This window comes from Fistularia commersonii, chromosome 13, assembly GCF_037954325.1.
Source record: "Fistularia commersonii isolate RoL2024-O1a breed Wild chromosome 13, RoL_Fcom_v1.0, whole genome shotgun sequence".
In the NCBI taxonomy this organism is placed as follows: Eukaryota; Metazoa; Chordata; class Actinopteri; order Syngnathiformes; family Fistulariidae; genus Fistularia; species Fistularia commersonii.
In genome coordinates, this window is record NC_141296.1 from 13,702,827 (window position 1) to 13,724,222 (window position 21,396).

General features: G+C 38.9%; 1 protein-coding gene across 1 annotated transcript; it reads right to left on the bottom strand.

Annotated features, from left to right (window-relative positions):
• Positions 1–15,239: 15,239 nt before the first annotated feature.
• Positions 15,240–18,100, bottom strand: il21 (interleukin 21). Its single transcript, XM_086158535.1, has 6 exons — positions 17,972–18,100; positions 17,846–17,887; positions 16,353–16,466; positions 16,220–16,261; positions 16,042–16,122; positions 15,240–15,942 (listed from the first exon to the last, which is right to left on the bottom strand). The coding sequence occupies exons 1-6, from the start codon at positions 18,098–18,100 to the stop codon at positions 15,913–15,915; spliced, it is 438 nt and encodes a 145-aa protein (XP_086014661.1). The 3' UTR covers positions 15,240–15,912.
• Between the last annotated feature and the right edge of the window lie 3,296 nt (positions 18,101–21,396).

Sequence of the window (21,396 nt, forward strand, 5' to 3'; positions counted from 1 at the left end):
TTTTGGGACCAAACTTTCTTTCTCTCTATACACATTGTAATTGAAACCCTATGTGTGCTTCCAAGAGCAGTTTTTGTACGAATTGTATCTAATGTTTACAATTGTAAGGATTGAGTATATTTGGGGTTGTTTGAATAAAAACTCACGCCTGAATCACTTTGTCCACATGTTAGTGTAATTTCTGGATGCCATTAATTTTTTAGTTTGCTGGGTAGGGAATTCAACCCCATTCTTTTTTTGTAATATTTTTCTGATAACACAAATAGTTTGGTACTTTGTCCCTCGCCGAAAACCCAAAACGTGGAAGCAGTTCTACAGAGTTGCTTAAAGGGGTACCAAAGTAAACATCAATGACAAAAAGTCACATTTTCATGGCAGGCCAAGGACTTTTTTCAGCTGCCAATCACCCTCTGTAAAATTTGTTTAAATCATCAATACACAAGTCATCACTGAAAGGTCCTTTCATCAGCAGCCTCTCCAAATTCATAGTATGACTGGCACAAGGTGAATCATGCTGCTCCTCATAGACATTGACCCACTATGTTAACATCTACTTACAATTACGGGCCATACAGGAAGTGCCTTTATTTCCTGTGTGTGCCTTGCAACTGATCATTTATTTTTGAGCTGTGTTGTAAAAGGAGCGGGGTTTTTCCTTTCTAATGTTTTTTACCACCAGAAGGAAAATAGATAAAAAAACACCTGTTCACTTTGGGAGTTGTGTGCAAGGACAAAGACTTAAAGTTGTATGTATAGTTTCCAATATTCTATTGACTTTGTCTTACTTATTTTGATGCTTGTTTGTCGTATTTAGTGCAAGGGCTTACTGCATGGATGATGCATTGTAGCAAACCTTCACCACTGTTAATTTTGCATAGTACATTTACAGGTACAAATGTATGCAGAATGGTTGTTCATGAACATTTGAATTTGATCTGCTTCAGTAGATGATGTCTAAACTATTATCAGAACTCTTATACCACGGCAGTCATACGTATCTGTCTGTAGGATTTGATTGATTGTGTAAAAAAAGAAAAATCAATGCAGATGTACAAGCCACTGTCCGAGAAGTAACTCACACTCCACTCCTTTCAAGGAGGTCTTTGACTTGTATTCTTGTGTTAGAGAAGCATCTGTTGCATCTTTTCCCATTTTGTAAGAGCGAAAGTCATTAAAGTCTTTGAAAATTGCCACTTTGTGTGGGTAACTCAAAATTAGTCTATTAATGCTTTGAGACGGGAACAGTGTGACATCACCGCCTCAAGCTTTTTTTAATGATACTCTTGTTTTTAATGCACAAAACCTTGTGCAGTCAGAAAGCAGAAACTTATAAATTAGAGTAATATAAAGTGAAAATTTATCTCCTTACACACTTTTCATTGCAGGCATTCAGCTTTTTTTTTTTTTTTTGGGTTCCAGTCACCGAGGTGTTACTAATGGGTTTGGAGGTAAACAGGATATATGACTTTTGATGTGGTTATACAGTGAAAACATTTGAAAGCTGAGCTCTTGGAAGCCGTAGTACCAGTACCACAGCAGCACACTCACTACATTGGTGAAAAACAGCGCATTTCCTGGTGGTTCTGTCACGTTGATTACATGTGTGTGTTTTTTTTTTTGGGGGGGGGGGGGGGGGGGCATTGTTCTGTCTATTTTGAAAATAAAAGAAAATGTGCAGGGGTTGCCAACTGATTGACATTTTTCTATATGTAGTATTTCCACCGCTACTAGAGAAGTAAGAGGTTGCAGATGTCGCATCATGTTTCATTAAGCCTCAGGCGGTTTAAATTAAAAAATGTCATCTTACTGGTCTTTATGCTATTTTGTTGGAATCAGTTTTGCCTCTTTAAGAAACAAACACTCAATCATTCCTTTTTAAATTCAGTGTTGCCTCCCCCCTTATCATTATCAGAAGTAACCCTAGTATTTCGCTGTTTTTATAACCATCGCCTGACTCCAGCTGAACCAGTGACTCATATTTTGGGGGCAATATCATGAGTCCTTCATGTTGTACAGGAAAATAGAATGCCGCTCACTTAACAGTATGCCTTTATTTATGTATATATATGTTACAATTTCAGATTTGATATCAAAGTTATGATTCCTTGATTATTGCAATAATAGTAAAAGTATCTATGCAATGTTCTTAACATGGATTTGGGTGCTTGGCAGAACTTGTCACTTGAACAACCGATTGCATTTTTGGTGTGAAGATAGCTGACGACCACCGCTAATGTCTATTTCATGTTAAGATATTCTCTTCATCATCATCATCATCATTATGCCACCACATAATGTTCCGGCAAAAACCCACCAACTTACAAATTGTAAGGTTGACCTACTTTGGAACATAGCTAAGCTCTCAGAGGGTGCAGTAGTTGCATTTGCTCCAAAAATGACTTGATAGTGTGACTTAATTTTCCATAGTTAGTCTGTGGGAACCCTGACTAATTTCACACTCAGGAAGTTAAACCTCCCACAATGAGCGACCTGCTACGTCTACCATGGTGTTAATGATTGGCAAATAAATAAACACTTATTTTCTGAGGACATACTTTTATTACTCCAAATATTCAGAATATTCAGCTCCCCCAATCTCTTGTTCTTACAGGATATCCACATACTTTAAGTTTAAGGGCACCACCATATATAAATAATTTTAAATACACAAAAAAATATATTAAGTGTAGTAATTCTTCAGTGGCTTACTCAAATACAATCAAACAAATAGCAAACTCAATAAGAGCTTAAAATACACTTCACAGAAGTTTTCTTTTTGAATAAAACAGGGTTGACATACAAAGTGAAAATGAACCTTATATCCATATAGCGACAATCCAGTAATTCCACTTGTCTTGAGATGATCCTTCTGTGCTTTAAGATTCTTAAAACAAGTCTTTACTGTCAAGATGTAACACTTGTTAAGCGGCCAGCTTTGAGTCAGGCATCCTTGCATTGAGTCGTTGCTTTTGGACTCCTTGCAGTGTTTCTCGATCAGCCGCGACACATGTGGCGAGATTGCAGCTGCCTCCTCGGCGCGTGGCGTTTTTTCTTACCCTGAGACTTTTCAGCATTGTGACGTTTAAGTAAAACGTCCATTTCTCTCAAAAAGTTTCTGTAATCGGTTTCAGGCCACGTTTCACAGGCGCATTCCCTTGACGTTGACACCGGCTAGAGAGAAACCAACAAATGATACAGCCTGGTTGAGTCAATGTTTGCCAAGTCACACCCATTCCTTTTCTCAGCTGAAACGAGTGATCATGAAATACTTACATGAATCTTTTTGCTCTCTTTGATGATAAGAGAGAAGTATTCAACAGAATCTTCGATATATCTCTTTGGGTCGTCGCATTCCACCTTGACCGTTCCGTTTAGTTCTCTCATATAGCAGTCCAGTGCGGTCGTAATGCATTTTGACTGATAGAGAAAGAATGTTTTAGCTGTCTTCTACTGACTAGTCTTCATGTAGATTAGCTCACAACTGAAATCTGTCAGAGCTCGTTGCGAAATTTTAACATCTATAATAAACTTTTCCCCTGCCTATTGACCTTCGTGTTGTTTAGCCCACACAGCTCACCTAAGGCAATGGGCTCATGTGGCGCAACTTATTTCTGCTGTGACAGAAATAAGCTATCGTTAACTTAACAATAGCCGTTTTGTCCATTTTAAAACTTAACATCTCGGTGACACTGTTGCGTCTCATCTCATTAACGAACGACAATGGTTCTTTCAGCGTTGCAGAGCAAAATACACACTTACCTTCACATTTTTTGGAGTGTAGAATCTGGAGTCTGATGGCTGTTGGGGTAGAACAAACACAAAAAAAATGTATCACCGATTTGTATACAACCTTCAGCCATAGTGAGCGGAGAGATGACTCACACAGTTGACGTGTTGTTCCATATACAATATATTTGAATCCACTATAGGTGGAGAAGTTGCTTCAAGGAGATGAGAGAGCATAGTAATCCAGTAGGCTATCCTGACAAAGTTCCCCATATTCATCACTGTCATCGTCAATGTGCTCAGATAAAGCAAATTTGGTTTTGATAGCCCCTGTACTGGATTGACTTCAGTGTTGTGGGTTGGAAAGGGTGGGCTGAATAGCTATAAATGGTCTTCTGCATCTTCTCTTCTTTTTCCTTTACCCATGGGTTTTTTTTTTTTTCTGTTGCAAGATTGAAAAAAAATCCCCCCAGTGGTCTTCAGCAGCTCTGAAAGTTTGTATGTCCTCTGTGGAACGGGGCGGTTTTCTTTGTATTCTCTTTAACAGGTGCTCTTATGATCTTATAATCTAAACCAATTATGACCGGACTTCTTTATACCCACTTTTGCTAAACTCAAGTGAGGATTGAATTATTTTAAATGAAAAACTTTGCTCGCAATATAGGTAGTTAATGTAGGGAAAATTGATAAATGAGCCAACGTCACAGTGAAATACATTTTGGGATCACAAAACCGAAATATAATGAATCCTGAAACAACTCATGGTGTTCAGCTGTGGGAATCATTATTTATTTCTGCCACATTTACAGCTGCACTTTTCAACATTTCCACAAGTGGGATAAATAGAAAGGTGTGACTGTCACAGGTCTGTGGCCATCAATACCCTCTTTTTTTTTTTTTTTTTTTTTCTCCTCATTTTATGTTGCCTTTGTGTTTTCGATGTTGCGTCACATTGCCGCTCAGTGTGTGTTGAGATTGTGGGTGGACTTTTCTGCCTCATAAGGGTGGAAATATCAAGATTTGTGTGACTTTGTAACTTTGGGCACAGAACCTGAGACAGATGTGTTTGCTCTTTCAATTTCCATTTTTGCCACATCACTATCGCATTAGAATTAATGCTGTTCTTACTGTATGTGAAGAAGTCAAGGTGATAGTGAAGTTTTAGAGCGCCCTCTGCTTGATAACACTTAAAATGATCTGATGAACATATTTAAGAGGCTGCTGTCTACATTTCAAACAGGACCTTCTGTCACCAATATCAACTTTAAACCCTGCATTTGAATGCATATTTTTATTTTAAACAGAAAAATTAATCCTTCATAAGTACGTGCAAAAAAAAAACAATGGCCAGTCTAGGGCATGTTGATTATATATGTATAGATGCCTCAATTATATCCTCATTATATGTAGAATGAATGCCCGATTAAAGTTGTGTATTTTGTCAGTTTATATGCAGACATATATTAGTAGAGAGTGTGTGTGTGTGTGTGTGTGTGTGTGTGTTTGTGTGTGTGTGTGTGTGTGCGTGTGATAGAGAAAGTGAGTGAGAGAATAGATGTAGGGTTTTTCCCTCATCAGTCAGTGTGAAAAAAATAAAAAAAAAAACAAAGACCATTCCGGCAATGCCTTTCTATACAATTCTATGTGATAACCACTATATCAGCACGTAATTCTTTGTTTATATTTATTAAATAAGATATTCATTAAGGGACGTATTTATACCAGATATACATAAATAAATATTTTTAAATATTTAGATATAAATATTTTTAGCACAAGGCAACTGAAGTGAGTCATCTTCAGAGTCCACAAAACCGATGCCTTGACATTGTCCGCAGATGAATTTATACCTTTGAGCTTTGTTTCTATGCGGTACGGCTAAGATGACTAATGAATACTTTTCTCAATCTTAACATGTACTTGCTCAGATATTTAAAAAAAACAAACAAAGATTGTTGCGAAACAGTTAGTTTGCTCAAGTTTTATTCATGAATTGACATGTATAAAGACAATAGGAATTTAAGTTAGATAAATAAATCATAAATATTATTAGAATACATTAGCATATTATGAGAACTTATTTCAGTGTTCACAAACTCATCAGAACTTATTCAGTGTATATTAAACAATGAAGTGAAGAAATGTTTCTTTCAGTTCGCGTCAGTCAATACACCCCAAAGGTTGATATGTTGAACCAGGCGCTCTAAGTCACTGACAAACTCCACAAACTGCTTGGAGGATTCTTTCTCGTCCCAGTTGCACGCCGAAGAGTGTTTCTGGATGTGAGGAGAGAAAGCTACTTTAATATTGCATCACGGGTTTTACGGTTTGCAAAGTTCCGAGTGATGTGACATAGGCAAAGCGGAATATTCCTTCATGTTAGTACTCACCTGCGGTGAGCCGTGTGTTTGAACACGATTTTCTGGGTCCAGAAATTCAAGGGTCTGTTCAATTCTGTAATATTCATCTGTGCAGTTTTTTTTGGCATCTGCCAGTCCCTCTTTAAAAAGCTTCAGCGCAGCAGGAAAACAGTGTATCTGAAAAAAGACAGAAAAGTCCTTTTTCATCGCTCTATGAGACAGCAGGTGCGATAAAGACAAGGCAAAGTGATTTGGTTGAGATTTAAACAGTTGTGGGAGCTTGTCGTTTGCGGTTTGTGCTGACCTTCACATTTGTTGGAGAGATGAAGGTCACATTGGGACCCTATAACAGAACATTTACAGAGTATGTGAATAGGTGTGAAAAACAGGAGCAGCCGTCAACAGTTGTGAAGAATCTTGGACTTCATTACGTTTAAAGCTTATATTTAACCTGCACCGCTCTATCCGGGAGCTCGCCCTCACTTTGTGCCGATATACCGAAAAAATGCTTTCAAATGAAAAGAAAACTTACGCAGGAGACATCTTGCTTTAGATAGACGAAGCCCAGGTCATTCATGGAGAATCTGAGTGGTTTTCCGGATGGGGCACCCTTCTCGGTCTTGACAGGCTTCGCTTGAAGACTCCCGATGACAAAAAGCATCCAAAGTGCAACTCTGAAACAGAACTCCATACTGAACTGCTTAAACGCTTGATTCTTGCTTCCCCTCTAGGTCTTTGATGCGTTTGTTGATGGCAGGCTTGTGATATCCTGTTGTGCTGTCAGCCAATATATTGTGTAGACCAGTGGAAGTGAGTGGGCCGGTTTGGCAGGGAGGTTATGTTTTTTCCTATTAATCATAAAGTAACTTTCCTTGATCACCTGCATGGTGAAACCCCGATGTGGTCGCAGAGTGTCCCCAACCGTTGGTGGTAAAACATCAACATTTCAGATTTCCTCATGTGACTTGATGATGCTTGTGGTCATTATGGTCTGACGTTAACAGGAGTTCCTTTACAACTAAATTAGGTCAAATGTTCTTGACATGTGCAGATAGTTTTAGGCACTGATTGAACCGTATACATTTTCTTTTTTTTTTTTAACTTTTCTTTTTACACGGTGTAATATGAACTTGGAAGTGACAATAACTGCCCCTCAGATATGAATTGTATTAAGAAGCAACCCTTCTTTTTATTAAGGATTTTTTATTTTATTTTATTTTTCTCAAAGATTGGGAATAAAAACACCCTCGCGTATTGGTGGGGAATGAGTGGAGCTTAAAAAAAAATGGTAAGGGCTGCTACCACATCACACGCAGCACAACAAATCAATGGTTTCTATACAGCTAACCGGAAAAGATTCAAGAGGGTGGGGAAATTTCTATCCATGGAATATGTCGCTATGTGTTGGCTCTCTCTTGATATCAAATGTTCCTACCTTCTAGTGTCATGAAATCAATTCAAGGTTCAGTGCTTTGTCACATATATCATAAAAATTTTTAATTAATAGTAGAGATCAGCCACTTTGGCTTTGCGCAGAGTTATGGTTGCATGTAATGTTGGATTATGTTGTGCAGGTCTAATAAACCGCATTTTTAAATACAAATCGCTTTTGATATCCACTCTCACGCTTTCATTGATACTGTTGTTGAGTAACCTGGTTCTGACCGGATTTTCTGTTCTTTTTTTTTTCCCCATCAATTTTGATCGTCAAAACAAGGGCCACTGTAGAAAAAAGTAACCTTGAAAATAATAGTAAGTCGTCCTCATTTGAAAATTTCATACCAAACAACCAAACAAATAGGCTGGAGTTCACAATAATTAAACTCATGATTAAAATATTCAGCAGCAGCGGATGTGATGTGGTTTATGAAGCCTTTTTTATTTTTTGTTTATGTTTACAGACCCAAAAAAAAAAAAAAATTGTTCACGTAAGACGTAGGACTTGGCTAAAAGTTGTTGCGTTCAGTAACTGGCTACTGTCTTAAGCCCATCATCAATTAATTAACGCTGATCTTCATCCGTCGGACATACCTTGCATATACACTAAGCTGCAGCCTATTGTGGTTATTATTGGGTTATAGAAAATTTAGCTTTTTTTGTGCAAAAACCATCAACCAATAAAAATGATCTGATTTTTTTTTGAGTCGAGAAACTCTTGCGATCTCTCAATCTGAGAGTTTACTGTTTTTTTTTTTTTTTTTGCAATGTTTTGCAAAATATGAACCAATAGTGTCACTAAAGGACGTGTGCTGCTTCAGTAATCTCATCAGTAAACACCAGTGTCTGCTTCCAGTGATGTACTTGCCAACTTATTCAATTTTCAAAGTGTTTATTGTCATGTGTACAGTCTGGAAACGTGTTTCCGGATGCAATGAAATTGCGGTGAAGCCAGATCATAAAAAAGTAGACATAAAAAAAGACGATGAATAAGCATATCATTGCAAAGAAATGTGAACAGTATTCACGATATGTGCAAGTTAAAGTGTGAATTGAAATGTGAACAGTTTTATTCATGGGACGTGCAGATTGAGACAGTGCAGGTTGACATTTTAATAGTGTGCAACTCCCCAAACTGCAGTTTGGATGCAAACAGTTAAATAAACAGTGAAGTTAAATGAACAGTTAAGTACAGCACTGGCTTTGCTGAATGAAAAGCGGGGAGAAGGGAACAATCAGCTGCATCTAATTGTCCTGAAGTACATTGTAATTGACTCCGTCTAACGGCAGTTGGGTAGAACGACTTCTTTTTAGTCATTCTGTATTTCCCACTCCTGTACCTTTGGCAGGAAAGTAGTAGTGTAAATAGTCGTGTTGGGGCTGGTATGGTCCTTGGCGATGGAGGCAGCTCTCCTGCGGATTCTGCGGTGGTAGTTGCTCTGCGGAGAAAGCAGTGGGGTTCTGGTGATCTTATCTGCAGTCTTCACTGCTCCCTGCAGGCGTTTGTGGTCCAAGGCAGTGGTGCTGCTGTACCATATGGTGATGCAGCTGGTTAAGATGCTCTCGATGATGCGGCTGTAGTAGCTGCTGTTGAGCAGCCTACTCAGAAAGTATAGCTGCTGGTGAGCTTCTTAACCATCCGTGTGGTGTCAGATGACTAGTCGAGGTCCTCACCGATGTGGACACCAAGGTATTTAGAACCCCTCACCCTCTCCGCCTCTAGCTCTCGGATACACAGCGATGGCTCTCCTCTCCTTCTTCATGTCTGATATCATTTCCCTCGTCTTGTCCCTATTGAGGATGAGACCGGGGTCTGGAAGTCAGGAAGTCTAGGACCCAGTCACAACGGGTGGTGTGCAGGCCAAGGGGGGACATTTTGTGGGTAATGATCGTATTGAAGGCAGTGCTGTTGTCCAATAAACCATCTTTGTCTTCTTGGTGGGAGAGGGCTTCTTTGTTTTCTAGGTGGGAGAGGGAGTTTGTTTTCTAGGTGGGAGAGGGAGTCTTTGTTTTCTAGGTGGAAGAGGGAGTCTTCGTTTTCTAGGTGGAAGAGGGAGTTTGTTTTCTAGGTGGAAGAGGGAGTTTGTTTTCTAGGTGGGAGAGGGAGTTTGTTTTCTAGGTGGGAGAGGGAGTTTGTTTTCTAGGTGGGAGAGGGAGTTTGTTTTCTAGGTGGGAGAGGGAGTTTGTTTTCTAGGTGGGAGAGGGAGTCTGTTTTCTAGGTGGGAGAGGGAGTCTTTGTTTTCTAGGTGGAAGAGGGAGTCTGTTTTCTAGGTGGGAGAGGGAGTCTTTGTTTTCTAGGTGGAAGAGGGAGTCTGTTTTCTAGGCGGGAGAGGGAGTTTGTTTTCTAGGAGAGAGAGGGAGTCTTTGTTTTTTGGGTTGAAGAGGGTGTTTGTTTTCTAGGAGGGAGAGGGAGTCTTTGTTTTTTAGGTGGAAGAGGGAGTTTGTTTTCTAGGTGGCAGAGGGAGTGTTGATGGTTGGCGGTATTGAAACTGCAGGGGATCCGGAGTGTTGCTCTGAATGTTGGCAATTACCACTCTCTCAAAACATTACATAATGATTTGAGTGAGTTCTGCTGGCATGTAATCATTATTCTTCGCCCTGTCTTTACAGATAAAGTGGGATGCTTCAGGTTGTGAGCGTTTTCTTTTCTGTGATTGTTCCCTCCCCTTCATTCACAATCTCAGTCGTCAAAATTCACTTATTCCATTCATTGACACTCCAAAGTCCAGCATAATTGTTGCATCATGGTTACTACCCTGGCAATGTGGCAAAGGCAGTCAGCAAAACTGAGGCCTCTCACGCCCTTCCTTTCCATCCCGAAAAAAAATACAAAACCAGACGATAATCTCTTAATCCTACATCCTAACGCACCATGACCCAACAATAACTTCCCAAAACACACTCAGTATTTGTAAGTGTTACAGCCTTGACATCAGTGGTTTGCATCTTGTTGTAAACTCACTGCGTTGACCTTTATTCAAAAATCACGTGTTGCAATTTGACAGGAGTCAACTTTTCTCATCAGTTGGTGTTCAACTGATGTTCTTGTCAAAATCTTGTCTTGGCACCTCGACTTGAGTTTCTTCACTTGAAGATGTTTCACGCAGAATTCACCATGACCTGGATGACTGAGAATCTCCACAAACATATTCAACTGATGTCTTTTTTTTTCTAATTTGCTACAAATCAACGTAACTGGGGGAGTTGGTGAATGACTAATTTCCTTTATTTCCATGATGAGAGGGGAGATGGTCAGATGTTACCACATGTCCACACCTTTGTGTTTTACCAAGTTACATATGAGTCAGTGGATATTTAAGGACTAACATAAACTTATGTCATGCTCGTGTTATTGAAATAATCGTTTTAGTCAAGGGGGAATTTCTTTTAACAATTGTTTGACATTTGAACACATTTTGGCCATTATGGCAGGAATTGTTGGTATTTGAAAGTCCACTCTCCTGCGTCTATGGACTCTGCATCCTCTGCCTAGTAGTAATGGCCCGCATCTATATTGTTTCTGGTTCTGTTCTGGAGATCCGTCACCTGGATGACAGAACCTTCACAAACTCATCCGTCCCGGTTGTTTTCTTTTTGTGACACAGAAAAGCAATCGAGATGGCGAATCTCTGCCTGCAGGGTTTGTTGCGCTGCATTTCACAATGTTTGATTGTAGTGACACAGAGACTCTCCCCAGTTTTTTGCTATTTGGTTAACAGGTCTGTGGTTTTAGGGGCAGTGAAGGAAATTCCACGTTGCAGATGCTTCAGCATTGTGACGATAAATGCGTGATATGTTTGAAAAATGTTGTTTTGGCATTTACTGAAAATTATAACTCAGGCTGGAAATGGCAAGAATGTTCTCAATTTGAAAATGGGCCCAAAGTACAAGTACAAATGTTGCAAATCGCTTCAGTTTTCATGTCTCAAATCTTGTAACAATCTTGGAATATCAAATTGAGATCATCATTCAGAGCCTTTTGTTTGACAATGCATACCGCATCTCTTCCAAAGCTCTCTTTGCCGCTTGATTAATAGTCGGTGGCTTGTTGGAAAAGACAGACATTGGAGGGAAAAAGACGTTTGCATGTTGTTGCATTATGAAGATATCCTCGGCATATTCTCCACACGGGTTCTTGCCAGTTCAGGGTGGACCGTGGAAAGATGGGTTGTTCGCAGGTGTGACATACATCTGAGGAAAATTTTCAGCACGACAGAAAAATTTTCTGCGCGACTGAAATCCCCTTTGAGATCGACAGCACAGCATGTGTAGTGACAAAACCTGCACTTGTCATTGTGAGAGTGGAATGTGGTGTATTGGCTTGTTGATGTGCGCTTGTTTACCCACGGGGTCATTGCGGTGAACTCACGACTGCACGAGACAGTCGTGTCGTCACGTCTTCTTAAATCCACTTTTTTTTAATTGGCGAAGTGGACATGGAAAGAAAAGATGATCCTCCTTTTAATGGTTAACAGCAGAATCCGTCGGGTTGTTTTGAATAGATGCAATATTTGTTGGTCCACTGGGCCTGCAAGGCTTTTTTTTTGGAAGGACTGAGATTTAATGTTTACCTTTACCTGTCTGTGACGCTCTTTCTGTCCGTCTGTCCACCCATCATTCATCCTGGTTGTCTCCGATATTACCATTTCTTCCACCCAGGACGGATTGTTTTACAATTGTTTTACACACATTGGACCGCACGTAAACAACATAGACAAAGTTCAAGCAGTTCAGGCCCAACATTCAAATCTAGAACACAAATGAACAGTTAGCATTAAGAAGGAATGTGGAGCAAATAAAAAAAACAAAACAAATGTTAATAACACCACTAAATTCAATGTGAGGATTTGGGATTTGAGCTATCATTGTCCTGCTAGATTGATTTATTGATTTGATCAAGATTTATTGTCAATAGCAGAGTACAGTACTCTGACACAGCACAGACAATGAGTAAGTACAAATAGCAAAATTTATGTAATAAATAAATATATAAATAATAAATAAATTTCTAGTACTGCCGTTTTACATGAACATGGAGTATTTTTGAATGAGACAAAAAGCAACATTTTATCTTAACTCTCACATAATAATCTACATTTTAATGATTTTATATCATGATTTATATATTTTACCAAATGTATTTTAAAAATTGTTCAGAGAATATCCACTATCGACTTCTCATTTTTCTATGTAGATACATTTTTTCCTGACTGATCATAGCGGATAGAGAAATGTTTTATACATCTGTCCTGATCAATTTCCAATGTTGTACATTTTACATTTGGATCTGTTGGTAAGACAGGTCTTGAAATCATTTGACTTAAAAAATTTTTTTGTCCATTTTTTTAATATCAGAAGGGCTTCCAGAGCGTTGAGCCTCTTTTTTGGACAAATTGTGATTTTTCACAGCTGTACATTCCTTTATAAACCCACCTAGATTTTAACGCCAAACTTCAATTTGACAAAATCACAGTGGAAAAAATGAAAACAAAATGTATATATCAATAGGTAATAGTAAAGCTTGTTTATTTAGGTTTATATCGATCCAACAAATTAGTCCCAAATAATTTCCAGTGGGATTCGACCACTTTTGATTCCTGCAGAGCTTCTTCATCATCAATGGATAGCAGTTGCAGCACCAGCTGACATCATTCCTTGAACTTCTAGCGATCATGAGAAACCGACTGAAATGATCTTTTTGTGATTTGTGTATGTACACATTTGTACGGCAGACTATAAGTTGCTTTTATTAATGAGTTAAAGAGTTTTTCTGCTAGAAGTCGCTAGCATATTCAGCCTGCTGAATGTTGTTTTCCCTCTTTATGGAAACCTTTTACTGACTAATGTTGCACACTGGCCCGGGTCGTAATTCAGACAAAAATGTATATTTAAGTCCACTCCAGTTTTGAAAAATCCGCTTTTTAGTCCGTTTATTTTACTGTCGAGTGCCACGCGCCTCAGATCAGGTCAAAAAAAGAATTGGTGAAGTTGTACTTGTGGTGTGCCCTCTGCTAGAACTAACGGGCCACAGTTTGCTCATTTCTGTGTTAATTACTTCTGCAAAGATGTTTTGTGAAACGAAAACAAATCCCGTTGTTTGTGTCGCCAAGGTTAGGACCTCATTGTGCTTTGCGTTGGAGTAGTAGCTGTTCCTGGTTTGAGGATTTGACTACATTTCAAATGTTTGAAAATGTTAAATTTGACGTTTCTGTACACCGGTGGTGCAGGGGGGCTTCTCGTGCTTTGATTTAGGTGAAGAGATAGTCAAATAGTGCCGCAGTATTTTCCAGAATTCAGGTTACATTTAAAATGACTCAAAGGGGATTCAAAAAAATTGAGACTGTTTGCTTTACTTCAGGTTGGGAAACCCCATATTTGATTTATAATGTGGAAAATTTTGATTAAAAACGTGTAGGAGCTTGTCGTTTGTAGCACGTTTCAGTATCGTCTGCAAGGAAACGCTTTACTGTTCACAAATCACAAAAGTGTTTCTTCTTATACCACAACAATCTCATGTTTGTCTTCTTTTCATGCAGTTTCATTTTTCAGTCGACAAGTTATTTGATCAGTCGGCTTGATGAGACAAGAAAAAGTCATGTCGGGTTACTGAAAATATCATTTATTCAACATCAAATCTATATTTTTCCAGCACTTTTGAAGCCTTTTTTCCCCCTCATCTCCATCACTGTTTTTTTTTTTTTTTTTTTTTTTTTTTTGTATTTCTGCATACTTCATTTTAATGACGGTTTAAGCTGCAGTCATAAAAAAAAAATGCAATCCGCTCCTCGCATAACTAAACACGCGGTTCTACATTCGATTTCAGTGAATGAATACTTTGTAGTCCAGGTTTTATTAAAAACTGCATCGATTCTGATTCGATCATTCTTTTAGCGGGTACAGACAATTCTGAGTGCTATTAGTTGCGACGTGCATACATGCCTCCAAAGTAAGGCTTCAAAACAAAATTCAGTTTATGTCGACGCATTAAATAATTTTATTTACTGTTATTTTTCTAAAAGTAAATACAGTATATGCGGATAGTAAAATTCCCTGGTCTGGTCTGGTCAAGGTAAATAAGGTAGTCGTCCACGTGAGTAATATGGACAGTAAGGACATATTTGCATAAATAGATAGGATGATAAATAAAGTGGTGAGCAGGTACAGATGTCAACTTTAGTACATGACAAAGAATGTAAATTGCTGTGGGATTTAGCTTTTTGCAGTGATTTCATTGCGCCATCTATGTTTGGTTCAAAGAAACCTGCAGGTTTCTACAGTGGTGTCTGTAAACTTAAGGAGTTAAACCAGACCTGGGCATTTTACAGCCCGCGGGCCAAATCCGTCTCGTTTTGCATTTTTATCTAGCTCGCCAAACAATTTTCTTTGAATATTTTAATAAGTATTTTCAATCCATATTGCATTTAGAAACTCCTTATTTTTTTTCCTTTTCTTTAATTTTATATGGCTGATTACATACAAAATAATATTGGTACATTTATGTGATCATAAATTATTTTAAAGGTGAAATAAAATGGCAAAAAATTTGAATATTTAAATTGTAATTTTCATTTTGTTTAATTTACATGATACCGAGTTGGCCCGTGCGTAAAAAAATAAAAATTAAATAAAATAATTGCCCGTCCATGAGTTAGACAGGTGGCTCCGTTCAGGCGATGTCATTGGTGTTAAGCCATCCGCGGCACCATCTTGGTATTAGACGTTAAATTTCAATTGAAATCTCAGTTTTAATGCGTAAAAGCAGTACATGCGGCTTCAGTGACTATAATCTGGTTCAGATCAGTGACAAATGAGTAAAATGGAGCTTTCATATTACTGTTGGTGTCAGCAATTTTGTTTACTTCAGAGGGCAAAACAATGCAACAGCTTGCCAAGATTATACTAGATTCGGTATAGTAATTACAGTTTTGGATTGAAAATCAAATTGATTAAATTAAAAAAAATCCCAAGAATCTTACATAGTGGAAAATAACTTTTATTTTTCATCTGATGGACACTGTCAGATAGTATAGTATGTATGATGTCAACAGTAAACTGAGTTGCCAACAATTGTTATGTTTTGTAACTTTTAAATAAAATTCAGTCAAAATAATTCCACTGGCTCTTTCATATTTATACATGGTATAAATATAATAACATATAATAACCTGAGACAAATATATTGATGAACATTTGGATGGGAAAAGAAAGGGAGCTACTGAGCCCAGTAGATGGCAGCAGAGAATATTTTATACATTCAGAGTGGCGTTCGCCACTTCTGTCGGAATAAATATTAAATAATTTAAAACAATCAAAAGAGTGCTACACGTAGACTCTGCCAGCTTTTTTTTTTGGCATAGTGTCTTCTTTACATTTCTGCGGTTCTTCATCTTCACTTTCTCAGGCTCAGTCTGGTGATGGCCTAAAGACACGAAAAAAACACCGGTTATTTTTTCACACGGGCCTGCATTCACGCTCGCCGCAATTAAAACACATGTGCATAATCGCCATATGAACTCACCATTTGAATAAACGACTCCAGTCTGTCAACAAAATCCCGCGCAGTTGCCATCGGATGCAGATCGCAGGATCCGCAGTTGAACTATGTGCAAACAGGCAAACGTAGAATACGTTAACTGATAGTGAATGATAGTGAATGATAGTGAATGAGGAAGGAAACGCCCAAAATGTTCACATACCTTTGCAGTTTCTGAAGCGTTACAAAGGGTCAGGGCACTCTCCTGCAAGAGTTCAAGGGAAATTAGGTGTTTTTAGGGTTAGTCAGTCACAGTGTTGATCATTATTGACTGTTTCTGGCTTTTATATACTTACAGTGATCTCGTGCCTGAGGCTCCTTAAAAATTTGGCTTGTTTCTTCTCGCTGACGTTGAATGTCCTTTCCAACTTTGCACCAAAGCATTGCAAGGCATGCAGACTGCAGCAGCGCTGCGAGGCAAAAAAGAAATACCTCAACGTCAGAAATGCCCGCACGTATTTCCAGTTTTTACCGTTTTCAAAATGGCGTTTATGCCAGATAAACGTTGCCATGAAAGTTCTTTGATTTGGTTTCCAGTCCCGACTCGCAGTTTACTTTTCAATCACATCCCTCCATAATAGTTTTTTTTTTTTTTTTTTTACATAAACTGAAACCTAAAGAAGTTTCCGCCGTTTCATAGATTGCTGTTTTTTTCCCCCTCGAGATGAGTTTCTGTTATTTGTGGGAAATCATTGGTATAGGATGTCTGCGGGTCTGACTGGTTTGTTCAGGTTTCTAAAAAGAAGCTGTTTGTGGGAGAATTTTTGTGCATTTAATAATTCTACAGGCCCTCCAGAGATGTGCGTATTTAGTATTGAGCTTTTTAGCAGAATTCCGTCTCCATCTCCGCGCCGGCGCTTGTATCGTGTTTTAAAGTAAATAGACAAGCAGGGTTTTAAAAGAAAAGTCTGCGTCAGATTTCCTGCGTGACAGAGAGCCTTTTCATCTCTGAGGTGTTTGGAGGAAACGCTGGGCGTAATGTCGGCTCGCGCTTTGGTTGCTCATCACTTTTCACTTTTGAGTCTGAGGCAAGAGCCCCGACAAGCTGCGCTTTCATTGAACCGGTTATGAAGATGAGTCACTTTTTAAATTGCACATATGTGTAAATTAAAAAAAAAACAATTAAACTTTAGCGGCATAAATCTCCAGCTTCTTTTCCGGTAGTTCACCAGAAGTCCTGGTACGACATTAAGTGAGTTGAAGCAAAATTCTTCGTTAAAGCAAAACCGAGGGCTGTTTAAAATACGACAATCCGTTTATCATTTGAGTACTTTAGAATGTGAAAACAAGTTTTATGGCTGCAACAGCCTGAAGATGTCAAGAGGATTTGAAAAGCTAAATACATTTAGCATATTTTTATTATAAAATCTTAAAATATTATTTCTCCTATAGAATATGGTTTGCTTGTTCTGAGTAAAAAAAAAACAAAGAGTCTGAAAATCGGTATTTGCACGGACTAAACTTTTTAAAAAATGTATTCTACCGTTGCTTATCTCTCCGCCGGGCCGTCGCTGCACAAGTAACCCAATGGAAGGATAACGTCGATTTGTTTATTTTGAAGTGACGGTTTTAGTGTTCGGATCTTTCTTTCTCGGCTCGTATTTACGGTCAAAGAGCTTGCCGATCACTGAACACGTTTTCTTTCGTTCGCTCCCGTGTTCGTTTGCACATGACGAGTAGTAACTGTAGTAAGTGGGAGAGTATCGGCAGTGACTAAGCGACTGAAACTATTAAATGCGACGGTGACCCGACAGCTAACATTACGCGAATAAGGGTTACGTTTGCTTACCTCGGGATTGTGCGGCGGAGTATTTACCATCAGGTCTGTGTTCTGTAAGACAGTAACCGTGCATGCTGTTTAGCCGAGGGGACCCCACTCTTCTGAAAACTTGTAAAAAGGGAAACACGGACTCACCTGCAGGCTTTCTTTCACATCTTTCAACTGGGCTAAGACCTCCGTCAACTTTGCCCTCTTCTTTGGCTTGTCGATGGGGGCCGACGAGCTGCAACAAATCGTGACGAGAACCAAAGCGAGCAGTTTCATATTGTCAGTATCGGCGGCGACCGTAAGTTCAACGCAGTGTCAGCTTTCAAGAGATTTACCGGTGATGTGGACAGCGGTGTTGTTTACCTTCTTATACTCATCCCTGAGGACATTGGAAAACCACTTGTTCAAGAGTTGGAAAACTGCAGAAATTATTGAGTGAGTAATGAAATGTTCTTTTCCATGGTTAGTTACCGCTACGTGAATCAAGGGTGGCGTCATGTGATGCGTGCAACGCCTGTGAACCTTGGGCAGGAAGCTATAGGGAGATAGCACTTCCCATTTTCATTTTGAATCAGAGAAGCCGCAGCCATGCGGTGTCATAGGTAGTGGCAACATGAATGCAGCCACAGCATCATGGTAACAAACAAAGCACGGATATTGCAATAAACAGGATGTGTGTTTTTTTTTTTTTAAGTACCAACTATTATGCTACCAGGTGAAGAAAGACGCATGTCACCTTTCCATCATTTTTAAATCTTTTTACAATATCTGTATATTTTCGCCTTTTTTTGGTCGTCACCGCTCTCGCATGCTGTTTGGTGCCATTCATCCAAAGCCGCCCTGGAAAGTTTAAATTTAAAAAAGTACAACTCGCGGTCAAGAATCAGGGCTTGGTCTGATAAGCAGAGCGTAATAAGGGGTCATAAAAAAAAAGTAAAAAGTTTTGTCTTGCAATTATTATGAAGCAGAGAATTTGTGGCTTTGAGCTGTATAACATGATAAAATGGTATTTGTAGAAACTGAATGCATTCATGGATTTATAAGAATAATGATAATTACAGTAAGGATGTCATTTCACGTGTGATGTTAACAAAATTAGGCTTTTATGATGCTTATCATAAAGGGTGGGGTTTATTAGTTGTGAAAACTCAAACCAGGTTGTCAAACATATACATTAATGCGTCTATTTATGTATTCTATATCATTCATATGAACGGGGCTTTTCTGACCAAGTGATATAGTCCTATGAGATGATGCAATGCAAAAATAATGATTCCATTTTAAATTGTGTTTGCAGCATTTATTATTTCTAAAGCGTTGAATTTTTAATTCGTCAAAATTGCAGGATATCTTCCGTCTCAATGTGTGTTACAATGAGACGAAGCAGACCCTGGTCAACCATTATTTCTAACGCTGAAGATCTAAAAAGTAGTGTTTTCTGAGCATGTTGCATTCTCACTAAGCCTTTGAAATGACGGAGAAGACTGAAATAAATGTTATGCCGCATTTCTTTTCGAGCCTGAGGATAATATCTCCATGAAGAACTGTTTTTTTAATGTAGGGCAACCGCTCAAACGTGCATCAGTTGTATATTTTTAATTCAGGAACCGTTGATCGGTCACACTTTCACTCATCGCTTTCTTTACCGATGTCTTTCGCCGCCGATGAGAAGGAAGTGAGACCCGGAGAAAATCGCACTTGTGTTTTTTTCCAGCGTAAGGGAAAAGGTGGGTGGGGACTCAGACCGGTATCACCAGATGTGCATCACAGAAAGCGTCCATAGAACCATGATTGAAAATAATTTTCCCTGTGCGGTCTGTCATCAAGAAACCCCTCCCAACCCACTCTGGGCATAAATGCTCAGAGGTGTTGCTCTGATAGTAGACGTACCTGCTTTTTTAAAAACTTGACACACACGCTTGAAAATTGTGCAGTGTGAAGCGGGATGAATTGACTCAACCACTGGGTTTTCACTCTCAAAATGATGAATATTTTGTTTTTGTCCTCCCCGGCCAGCGGCGATCAGCCCCGTGGAGGATAAATACAGCCTCCTGGTTGGAGCTGCTGCTTGGAGACGCCATATTTATTTTTCCATTACAAGTGTTAACATTGATTTCCTCCCTGTGGCTTCAACAGCCCCTTTTACACTTCCCAAAAAAAAAAAAAAAAAAATCACACTCCTCCGCACCGTCAAAATGATCCCACTGCCCGGAGCTCGCTTCCATTTTTTTTTTTTTTTTTTGCAGATTTCACACAGGGTCTTTTCAAATACCCAAAGCTCGCGGTTGTGGCCCGCAAGTTGCTGCACAAGAATGTGAGAAATTGTCTTTTTGTTGTGGTTTTCTGCTCCTTCTCTTTGTCTCTTGCCGTCATTTACAGCGAGTGTCTTCCCAGACCCTGATCCTATTTGTTACGGTTAAATAATAAACCATCTGGTTTGTTATTTCACCATATAACCAAATAACCTCCATCTTCCAGGAGGGTACAGAGAATAGGGTTGGATAGAGCGGGTGGATTTGCTGCGGTGACCCATGAAGGGAAAAGCCAAAAAGAAAAGAATTAAAAGAAAATGCATTCGCGTGAGATTTTTTTTTATCTGTGAACATGAAAAATGTGACAGAAAATGAGAATTTCACAAAGCAAAAGTAATAAAAGGGTTGTAAAAAGCACATGAATGGCTCGTAACAGTCGAACCCGAATCTCATATTAGGCGACATAAATTCAGTGCGATGCGGAAACGGCATTATTTAGACTTTTAAGCGCACATAAGCTCCGTTTAAAGTTGTCCTAATTTGATATATTTCCTATGTGTGTGTCTAAACATAATCATCTTCTCAGTTTGGTTCCTCCATTGTGTAAGTGCTTTGGGCATCACAGGTCCTCAATTTCCTGATAATGATAATGCTTTTATAACTAAACCAGCATTTATTCACAACAGGAATACAGAGCTAACAAAAGAAAGCTAGATGTAAAAATTGCACATTATAAGGAGAGCATAATTTAGAGTTAAAATTATATCAACATAGGAATAAAATACTGTATATATACTGCATGCATACAGTATATGAGAGAGGTACACTTCAATTATGGGAGAAGAATGAGAGAGAAATAAATCAGAAAATCCCATTGTCTGATTTTTAAAGAATTTATTTGGAAATTATGATGGAAAATATGAATTTGGTCAATAACAAAAGTTAATCTCAATACTTTCTGATGTACCCTTTGTTGGCAATGACAGAGGTCAAATGTTTTCTGTGAGTCTTCACAAGGTTTCCACACGCTGTATTTTGGCCCATCCACTCAGATCTCCTCTAGAGCAGTGATGTTTTGGTGCTGTCGCTGAGCAACACGGATAATTTAACTCCCTCCAAAGATTTTCTATGGGGTTGAGAGCTGGAGCTCCGGGATCTTGAGATGCTTCTTACGAAGCCACTCCTTCGTTGTCTTGTGTTTGGGATCATTGTCATGCTGAAAGTCCTAGTTACATCTTCAGTTCCCTTGCTGATGGGAGGAGGTTTTCACTCCAGATCTCATGATACATGGTCCCGTTCATCCTTTCCTTTCCTTTCCTT

What these genes read in the sequence shown, in the direction of transcription:
- il21 (XM_086158535.1), bottom strand. Translation starts at nt 18,100, where the DNA reads ATGAAACTGCTCGCTTTGGTTCTCGTCACGATTTGTTGCAGCTCGTCG. An exon ending in GCCTCAGGCACGAGATCACT is followed by an intron (nt 16,262 to 16,352) that starts GTAAGTATATAA and finishes GAACTCTTGCAG; the next exon opens with GAGAGTGCCCTGACCCTTTG. An exon ending in TGGAGTCGTTTATTCAAATG is followed by an intron (nt 15,943 to 16,041) that starts GTGAGTTCATAT and finishes TCGTGTCTTTAG; the next exon opens with GCCATCACCAGACTGAGCCT.